The sequence below is a fragment of the Haematobia irritans genome, chromosome 3 (assembly GCF_050003625.1).
Source record: "Haematobia irritans isolate KBUSLIRL chromosome 3, ASM5000362v1, whole genome shotgun sequence".
In the NCBI taxonomy this organism is placed as follows: domain Eukaryota; kingdom Metazoa; phylum Arthropoda; class Insecta; order Diptera; family Muscidae; genus Haematobia; species Haematobia irritans.
Genome location: NC_134399.1, coordinates 222,847,020 through 222,857,475, shown reverse-complemented (window position 1 = coordinate 222,857,475; position 10,456 = coordinate 222,847,020). Strand labels below are relative to the sequence as shown.

The window sequence follows — 10,456 nt, the reverse complement described above, 5'->3', positions numbered from 1 at the left end:
GAGTCATTTGTACAACTTTTCGACTAAGCAGTGGCGATTTAACAGGGACAATGTTTGTGTTTTGACCATTTTTGTCGAAATTACAAAAACATATATATGGGAGCTATATATAAATCTGAACCGATTTCAATCAAATTTGGCACACATGACTATATTACTAATTGTACTCCTAGTGCAAAATTTCAACCAAATTTGGCCAAAACTCTGGCTTCTGGGGCCATATAAGTCCATATCGGGCGAAAAATATATATGGAAGCTATATCTAAATCTGAACCGGGATAAAACTCTGGCTTCTGGGTCCATATAAGTGCATATCAGGCGAAAGATTTATATGGGAGCTATATCTAAATCTGAACCGATTTCTTTCAAAATCAATAGGGTTCTATTCTGACCAAAATTAGGAACATATGCCAAATTTGAAGGCGATTGGACTTAAATTGCGACCTAGACTTTGATCACAAAAATGTGTTCGCAGACAGACGGACGGACGGACGGACGGACGGACGGACGGACAGACGGACATGGTTATATCGACTCAGGGACCCACCCTTATTATTGTTAAAGTTATATCGACTCAGGGACCCACCCTTATTATTGTCAAAGACACCATGTGTCTATCTCGTCTCCTTCTGGGTGTTACAGACATATGCACTAAATTATAATACCCTGTTCCACAGTGTGGCGCAGGGTATACATATTGGAAACATTTAAATCTGAAGCAATTTTAAGGAAACTTCGCAAAAGTTTATTTATAATTTATCGCTCGATATATATGTATTAGAATTTTAGGAAATTATAGTCATTTTTACAACTTTTCGACTCAGCAGTGGCGATTTTACAAGGCAAATGTTGGTATTTTGACCATTTTTGTCGAAATCAGGAAAACATATATATGGGAGTGTAAAGCTCGCCATCATACGCTTTTACATGGACAGTACCCGCGAAACCAAAATACCACTTCTTCACGAAGCCACTCGAAGAGACCTCATCAACAGCAAAGCACTGTCAAACAGGCGTCGCAGCAAAAAGCCTCAATTAAATCACGGGCTCGTAAACACACAAAGAAGGCCAAAGAAACCCGAGAAACACCAACCACGCCAAATCATTTGATTCTGTCTGAGGCTATTCGATCTCTAGCTGCCGTCTTATGTTCCTCGCCATCTTTTGCACAAGTGCAAGGCCGGCGGCATGTCTAAACTGGTGTTTAGACAACATTTTTTTTATTATTTTTTATAATTTTTATCATTTAATTATTAAAAATGAATTTCCAAATTTGAATTTCAAAAATTTTCAACCGTTACAAATTGAAATGTTTTCTGTATAACAGTTTAGAATTAATTTGTATCTTTTAATTGTGAATTATATATCGATAAAAATTAATGTGTAAAAACGGATACCGATACATTCTCTGAAGTACAAACTCAAGAATTACTTCACTTGCACTTTGACTACCAACTGGTGAGCCACCTATATTTAATAAAGGATTAATTGCCACTTGAAAAATCTTGTGTTTCTTATTCTTTTACCCGCGTATAATATCTCTAATACGGAGATTTTATACTACATAGGAATTCAAGTCGCTTTCCCCGCAACTTCAATTGGATATTGGTGGGTCATTTCACTCCTGCTGTGATTACAACAACTCCGCAATACAGTCCACAATTTTATTTCCACTCGTGTTGGTCAGCACACAAGCAGCAAGTGGGTGATAGTGACAAGATCCAAGCATTGTACTCCTGGGTTCCAATTGCTCTTTAATCCCACTCTTTCTCAACTTCCACTCCATTGGTTTTTGGTTCAGCTGTCATCCAATTGTTCATGGTCCTCAAGAGAAGAGAGTAATACCAGTCAATCACAAAGAAACACAGCATAAAACATGAGGTAATGACAACTACGCATTAGTTGGTAATTGACTTCGGTAAGTGCGCTTTAAGTAAAACCGCGGATTATTACTGGAATCGAAAGTGTGCGTGGTGGTTTAAATTCTATAAAGTCGATGATAATAATCTGAGAAAAATTAGTAAAATCGCAAAATTCAATATATTAGATTGAACATATATAAAGTAAAACACGCAATCACAACTTTGTGGGAATATGATTGCGATCTGTGCAATATAGTTCAGATTTAAAGTAAATTACAATTTTCGCTTTATACCCGAAATAAGCAATAACAAAAATATTAAAGTGCATTTGCTATCCAAAAAAAGGGAAAAATCTCATTTTGAGAAAGGAATATAATTCTTGTCGCAAAGGTCCGAGAAGTCCACCATTTGTGGGACTTTTTAATTCCGAATTTAGTAAAATTTGTAAAAAGTTAGAAGAAATTGTTTGTAATTCTGAAATTTTTCATGTGCCAAAATTGGTGAAAAAATTTGCAAAATGTGCGAAATGGAGGAGGTTAAATAAATTCGTGAATATTACAGATGTGAAGAAATCCGTTGTTTTAACCAAAAAGTTAGCGCACAAAAGAAAAAAGTGTAAGATCCGTTATAGAATATTACGAATAAATTCTTTCATTTGGTTCAGTTGGAACAACGAAATAACAAATGAAATAAAAATAGTGTGCCAAAAAAGAAGTCTGAGATTTTGCCGTTATCTCCAAAAAAAACCTGTTCATCAAGGAAGAGTATAAGAAAGGTAACACATTTTTCATTTTTATTTTACTATTCTCATTTCGTAATTTTGGCGCAATTTCTCTTGGGAAAAAAAAAAACAATTTATCACTCAAAGTTTTATGGAGTGACGTAACGGAAGATCGTAGCCATATTTAAGTTAGGCTCTCTGTACGCTCTTATACATATATTATCAAGTTTCTGCTATTCGCCCATATAACACTTTGATCACTCAATTAGAGGTGGAGAAGTAATAATAAAGAGAAATAATTATTATTGTTTAAATGTATGTCACATTCGTAAAAAAATGAAATGGAATAATAAAATTGTTATTCTAAAAGTAGTGCCTTATTTTTCCTAAGAGATTAAGACTGGCACTGAAATACATTGCGCTGTACGCAAGACTTAAAGAAAGATATGCAAAAAAATAATAAAATATATACTTAAATATATGGCACATTTCATGCAACAAAACGAATTAAATAAGTACTTTAGGACATTGCATTTTCCTAAAATAACATTGCACATTATCATTATTTAAATGGAAACGGGAAATACATAAAAATGTTGTTCTTAACAGAAAGTTTAAATATATAAAATATAAATATATATTTTTTGAAGTATTGCACAGTATTTACAATTATATCACAGTTCTATTGCACAAGATTGTCATCAATACATATTCACATAAATACATATATAGCCCCAAAATAGCTCAATAATCGCAAATAATCTGTATGTAATCAGTTGGAGCTGCTGTTTACTAAAGAAAACGAAAATTAATACCACGCACACTAATTACGCACATATGCTTGCTACGCACTCGAGGAAAAAGGTTAACGAATAATTTGTAAGCCTAAATCCTCAGCTGACATTCGGCGTTATTGGATTTTACATATTCTTATTCTCATTTTTTATATCTTATTCGCACTTGTGTTCATATTTTCGCTTACAAGTACTACAAAAATATTTTGTTCTTGATTTCTGCTGATTCTTATTCTCATTTTTATATCTTTTCGCACTTGTTTTCATATTTTCCGCTTACAAATACTATATAAATATTTTGTTCTGGATTTCTACTGATTTTCATTCCCATTTTTCATACTTTACTCGCACTTGTTTACATTTTTTCCGCTTGTATATAATACATAGATATATGAATATTTTGTTTTTTTCAATTCAACTGAGTCTTAGTTTGAAAATAGTCGAACTATTGAGTAATTTGAAAAGAAAATTATCATCGCGGTCGATTTGTTTGTTGGGAAACTGCAGAAACATTTCTGCTCCATTAAATTTGAATTGTGAGGACTCTCCACTTGGTTTGTCCTTTCTGATAAATTGTCCACTTAAAGAGTGAATATCTTGACAATCCTTATATTTTCGTGATTACATGTTGTCTCCTACGGACAAAGGCGTACCTTCGGTTAATATGTCTCGAAGTGCTCCGAATTCTGTTAGCAATGACAATGCGGGTGAGCAGGATATGCGAGGACAAGAATTTCTGTTCGACTGTGATCACCTCGTTTTATTTTGTGACATTTTTGAGAAAGCTGATCTTGAAAATCAGACTGAGACCTTGTTAGATGTCAAGTTTGATGAATTAGAAGGGAGATGGAGGAAGGTTCAGGACGGTTATCGGAACGTAATGATGACTCCAGGGCTCATTGCGGACAAGGATTTTAAAGATAAGGTTCGATTGAATTATAACATTTGCGCGGAGGAGTATTATTCAACCCGTTCAAAGATAATAGATATCCTCCGAATGGAAAGGGGTCAGAACATTACTTCCAGGCAACCTTCATTATTTGCACAATATCGGGTTCCTGGGCCTAACGTCCCAGCACCGATTCCTAATGAATTTTCTGTTTACCACGGCCAACCACAGGACTCCACTGGAAGTTTTATAAAGGTTCCACCGTGTGACACCGAGATTTTCAAGGGTGGTTACGAAGAATGGCCGTCATTTCGTGATATGTTCACGGCGGTCTACGTCAACCACCCAAAACTTACCCGAGCACAAAAGTTATATCACCTTCGAAACAAAACCCGCGGGAGCGCCGGTGCTATCGTGAAAAGGTATACCCTGTGCGATGAAAATTTCGATTTAGCATGGGATGCCCTTAAGACTAGGTATGAGAACAAAAGAGTCTTGGTTGATAATCAACTCCGAATACTTTTCAATATCCCACCTGCCACTGTGGAGAATAGCGATTCGATACAGAAGGTCCAATCTACAGTAAATGATTGCCTTTCGACTCTCAAAACATTTGATGTTGACGTAGACGGTTGGGATCCTATTTTAATATATCTTATTTCAACAAAACTTCCAGACGAAACACTATCTCTGTGGGAACAATCTTTAAAATCCCATAGAGATCTGCCACGATGGTCCCAAATGGACGAGTTTCTTGTAAATAGATTCGAAGTAGTGGAGCGAATTTCCAGAATTCGATCAACTAAGGATAGATATTCGACTCCAATTGAGTCTTATAAATCGAAGACTCAAACATTTTTATCTCAGGACAATTTGGCTTTATGTACTCTTTGCAATAATGACCACAGCTTACGAATTTGCCCGGAATTTAAGAAATTGAGCACCCAAGAAAGAATTGATTATGTTTTCCGCAATAAAATTTGTAATAATTGTCTCTCAACGGGTCATGTGAAGAATAGTTGCAAAAGCAATAAAAGGTGTTGGGAGTGTAAGAAAAACCACCACACTTTGCTCCATATAAAAACGGTTACGACTGTTACAAATACAGATAAAACCACACCGACTACTATCGATGGCCAGCAAGTGGCTCTTAACTCTTTCGTGGATGGCCCTTCAACTTCATCCAATTCATGCTCGCAAATTCAGGCCAACTTTTCTTCTAGCAACGAGACTATTTTGTTGCGAACGGCTTTGGTGCAGGTCGAACATGACGGCGAGCTATTTACTATACGCGCCCTTATCGATCCAGGATCCCAAAGGACATTTTTGTCTGAAAGGATTCGTAATCGCTTGAAGATCCCATATAGAAAGGCGCTGTTTGAGATATCAGGTATTGGTGGACAGCATCAAACATCAAGTAAGGAATGTGAGCTTACATTGGTTGCACGAAGGACAGACTCTCGCTTCACAATAAGGGCCATAGTTTTACCGAAGGTTACTCAACGATTACCTGCTTCGTCTTTCGAAATTCCACAGTCCTCTGCTCTTCAGGAACTAGACTTAGCCGATCCCAACTTTAACAAGTCTGCTCAAGTAGATCTTGTACTTGGGAACGACTCCGAGAGGTTTATTAATATAGACGGCATTAAGAAGAATATTTGTGGAACCACTTCTGCCTACAATACCGTTTTCGGATGGGTCTTAAGTGGTCCTATAAGGGCTGAGACTGTGCAGTCATTTTCCATACGGGTTTCGGAAGATGAGACACGCCTTCTTCATGAACTCATACGAAAATTTTGGGAAACGGAAGAAGTTCCTTCCGAACCACCACCGTCAAAGGAGAGCGAATTTTGCGAAAATTTTTACAAATCCACAACTATACGACGAGAAGACGGTCGGTACATGGTACGTCTACCATTTAAACAAGAATTTCCCCAATTTGTTTCCCTTGGTTCGTCAAGATTCATGGCTCTGGCGCAATATTCACGTATGGAGCGCACACTTAGCAGAAATCCCGAATTTCACGCGCAGTATGAAGCTGTCTTGAACGAATACCTCAAACTTGGCCACATGGAGGAAGTTTCACCATGTGAGTTGTCACAAAACGATTCTTTTCGCTCTTATTACCTTCCGCATCATGCGGTATTACGCCCGGAACACAAAACGACAAAGCTACGAATAGTGTTCAATGCGTCGAGGAAAACGAAATCTGGGTTTTCACTTAACGACGTACTTTACACTGGCCCAACTCTACAGAACGATCTGACCTTTGTCATACTCAACTGGAGAAAATACAAATATGTATTTTCTGGTGACATTCAAAAGATGTACAGACAAATTCTGGTACATCCTGCGGATAGACCCTTTCAAAGAATTGTACATAGGAAAGATTCCGCAAGTTCCCCTAAAGATTATCAATTAAACCGTGTCACGTTTGGAATTAATTGCGCACCTTTTCTTTCGATTCGAACCATTTTGCAATTGGCAACTGACTGCCAAGAACAGTTCCCACAAATCTCTTCAATTTTACGGAATGAAATATATGTAGATGATGTTTTATCTGGTGGTTTTACTCTGACAGACACGAAAACTATTTTGAATCAGTTGGTTGAAGTTCTCAATTCCGCTGGGTTTCCATTAAGGAAATTTGCATCTAATGATTCACAATTGCTTCAAGGGTTATCTCCTGAAGACTTGTACGAATCTGATTTTTTACGCTTCCAAGAGACTAGCTCTGCGAAAGCTCTTGGGTTAAAGTGGAATGCATACACTGACACATTCTCTTATTCATTTAATCCCATCTCAGACTGTGAAAGCATAACAAAGAGAAAAATTTTATCGGCAATTGCCTCATTATTTGACCCAGCTGGGTGGATTACACCCATAATTATTCGAGCAAAAATCATGATGCAACAGTTATGGTTGGAGGGCATCGGCTGGGATGATGATATTGGCCAAGAATCTCTACAAAAATGGCGCTCTCTAGTTTCTGACTTGTCACAAATTAATGAAATTACCATAAACCGTTGGATCCAATATTATCCAACGGACAATGTTGAGATTCATGGATTTTCTGACGCGTCTAAGGCCGCCTACTGTGCCTGTGTTTATGTAAGATCCCAAACCTCAAAACATGTAACCTTTTCGAACTTGCTAATAGCAAAGAGTAAAGTGGCTCCACTTCAAACTGTTTGCCTACCGCGATTAGAATTGAATGGAGCTCTCTTACTTGCGAAATTGGTGAATTTTGTTATTTCAAAATTTGATTTCAAAGTTTCCGAGACATTTCTTTGGACAGACTCTTCGATCGTCCTAGGATGGTTGTCTAAACCCCCATGGAATTGGGAGACGTACGTAGCAAATCGTACGTCTCAAATTCACTCATTAGTTCCCAATGCGAAATGGCGACATGTGCCTACTCGTGATAACCCTGCCGATATCGGCACCCGAGGTTCAAATCCTCAAGAATTAAAAACAAATTCGTTGTGGTGGACAGGTCCATCGTGGATCACGAATCCCTCATCGACGTGGCCTAACTCGAATCCCCTCGCTCCACCACAATCCCAGAAACAAGTACAATCCTTTAATGTTAATGTGGAACTACCTGATAACGTTTCTTCGAAACAGAATACGGGGAACTCAAAAAGTCCAATCCTATCTCGAACAAGAGTTCACTTTCCACGCTAAATCCTTTTTTGGATTCCCATGGGATAATGAGAGTGAACGGCCGTTTGGCAGATTCATCCCTATCGTATAATGAGCGATACCCAATAATACTTCCGGGTAATTCCCGGCTATGCCATTTATATCTCTCGCATCTACACTTATTTCTTGCACACGGTGAATGCATTCTAATGTGCAGAATGTTACAAACCGAATTCTATTTGGCTCGCGCAAAGACCCGAGTGAAAAGCATAATACGCAAGTGCAAGACGTGCGTTATATTTAAGCACAAGCCTTGCTCCCAAATCATGGCGCCGTTACCACCAGAACGTTGTACAATCACACCTCCATTTCATTTCACCGGCATCGATTTTGCTGGTCCCTTCGAACTTAAAAGCTCCCACTTACGCAAATCTCCAATAATGAAGGGTTATGCTTGTGTATTTGTATGCTTTTCCACGAAAGCGATACATCTGGAGCCATGTAGTGACTTGTCATCAGCAGCATTTGAGGCTGCATTCGCCCGTTTCGTTGGGAGGCGGGGGCTCCCCCAGAGAGTAATCTCTGATAATGGGCGCAATTTCATAGGCGCTAGTCGACATCTTCTCAAAGAATTTTCCCACTTTCTCAAATCATCATCAACTTGCATATCTCAGAAGTATTCCACTCACGGCTTTGAGTGGCGATTTATACCGCCTCATGCACCCCACATGGGCGGACTATGGGAGGCAGCCGTAAAAAGTTTTAAGTATCATCTAAAAAGGATTGCCGGCTCCCATAGGTTCACATTCGAACAGTTTGCCACTGTACTTACGCGGATAGAAGGTGTATTAAATTCTCGGCCGATTTCTGCCATGTCTGAAGACCCTTCTGATTTAACTGCGTTAACCCCTGGCCATTTTATCAAGGGTGCGCCCATAATGGCTCTTCCTGAACCCGTTTCTACAGATTTATCCCTTATAAACCGGTGGCTGAAACTTAAGGCACTTCACCATCAGTTTGCGTTAAGATGGAAAGAAGACTATCTCAAGGCCCTCCAAAAGCGCTACAAGTGGAAAAATTGCACCCCGAATATTAAAATTGGTGACTTGGTAGTGGTTTTGGATGATTTACTCCCCCCGTGCGAATGGCGGCTCGGACGAGTTGAGAAGACTCATATCGGATCTGACAACATGGTTCGTGTAGCCGATATCCGAGTTGAAACTGGGACGATAACACGTCCAATAGTAAAATTGTGTCTTTTGCCATTTGATTCAGAGAACATGTAAACTTTTTCAACCCTCTTACAATAAACAAAAACAAATAAATACCTTTGCCTTTCACGCTTGTGAAGGCAATACCTTTAATAATTGCACTATTGTCTCTTAAATAATTTCAGAAGTACCACGGAACGTAAAGCATCTCACACACGCCGACGAAATCCTTATCTCTATAAGTGTGAGCTTTGTCGAACTTTCCACCCAATTCGCTTTTGCAAGAAATTCCTCGACATGGATGCACTGCAGCGTAGAATTGCTATAAGGACCCATAATTACTGCGAAAATTGCTTAGCCAAGAGCCATACTACAAATGCTTGCCCCTCAACAGATTCCTGTAGGAAGTGTAAAGCTCGCCATCATACGCTTTTACATGGACAGTACCCGCGAAACCAAAATACCACTTCTTCACGAAGCCACTCGAAGAGACCTCATCAACAGCAAAGCACTGTCAAACAGGCGTCGCAGCAAAAAGCCTCAATTAAATCACGGGCTCGTAAACACACAAAGAAGGCCAAAGAAACCCGAGAAACACCAACCACGCCAAATCATTTGATTCTGTCTGAGGCTATTCGATCTCTAGCTGCCGTCTTATGTTCCTCGCCATCTTTTGCACAAGTGCAAGGCCGGCGGCATGTCTAAACTGGTGTTTAGACAACATTTTTTTTATTATTTTTTATAATTTTTATCATTTAATTATTAAAAATGAATTTCCAAATTTGAATTTCAAAAATTTTCAACCGTTACAAATTGAAATGTTTTCTGTATAACAGTTTAGAATTAATTTGTATCTTTTAATTGTGAATTATATATCGATAAAAATTAATGTGTAAAAACGGATACCGATACATTCTCTGAAGTACAAACTCAAGAATTACTTCACTTGCACTTTGACTACCAACTGGTGAGCCACCTATATTTAATAAAGGATTAATTGCCACTTGAAAAATCTTGTGTTTCTTATTCTTTTACCCGCGTATAATATCTCTAATACGGAGATTTTATACTACATAGGAATTCAAGTCGCTTTCCCCGCAACTTCAATTGGATATTGGTGGGTCATTTCACTCCTGCTGTGATTACAACAACTCCGCAATACAGTCCACAATTTTATTTCCACTCGTGTTGGTCAGCACACAAGCAGCAAGTGGGTGATAGTGACAAGATCCAAGCATTGTACTCCTGGGTTCCAATTGCTCTTTAATCCCACTCTTTCTCAACTTCCACTCCATTGGTTTTTGGTTCAGCTGTCATCCAATTGTTCAGGGAGT

At 38.5% G+C, this 10,456-nt stretch overlaps 1 protein-coding gene across 1 annotated transcript; it reads left to right on the top strand.

The window, feature by feature from the left end:
- The first annotated feature begins 905 nt into the window (after nucleotides 1-905).
- On the top strand, nucleotides 906-10,134 carry LOC142230053 (uncharacterized). The gene is made up of 2 exons (XM_075300678.1): nucleotides 906-1,881; nucleotides 9,308-10,134. The coding sequence occupies exons 1-2, from the start codon at nucleotides 1,877-1,879 to the stop codon at nucleotides 9,825-9,827; spliced, it is 525 nt and encodes a 174-aa protein (XP_075156793.1). The 5' UTR covers nucleotides 906-1,876; the 3' UTR covers nucleotides 9,828-10,134.
- Nucleotides 10,135-10,456: the final 322 nt, after the last annotated feature.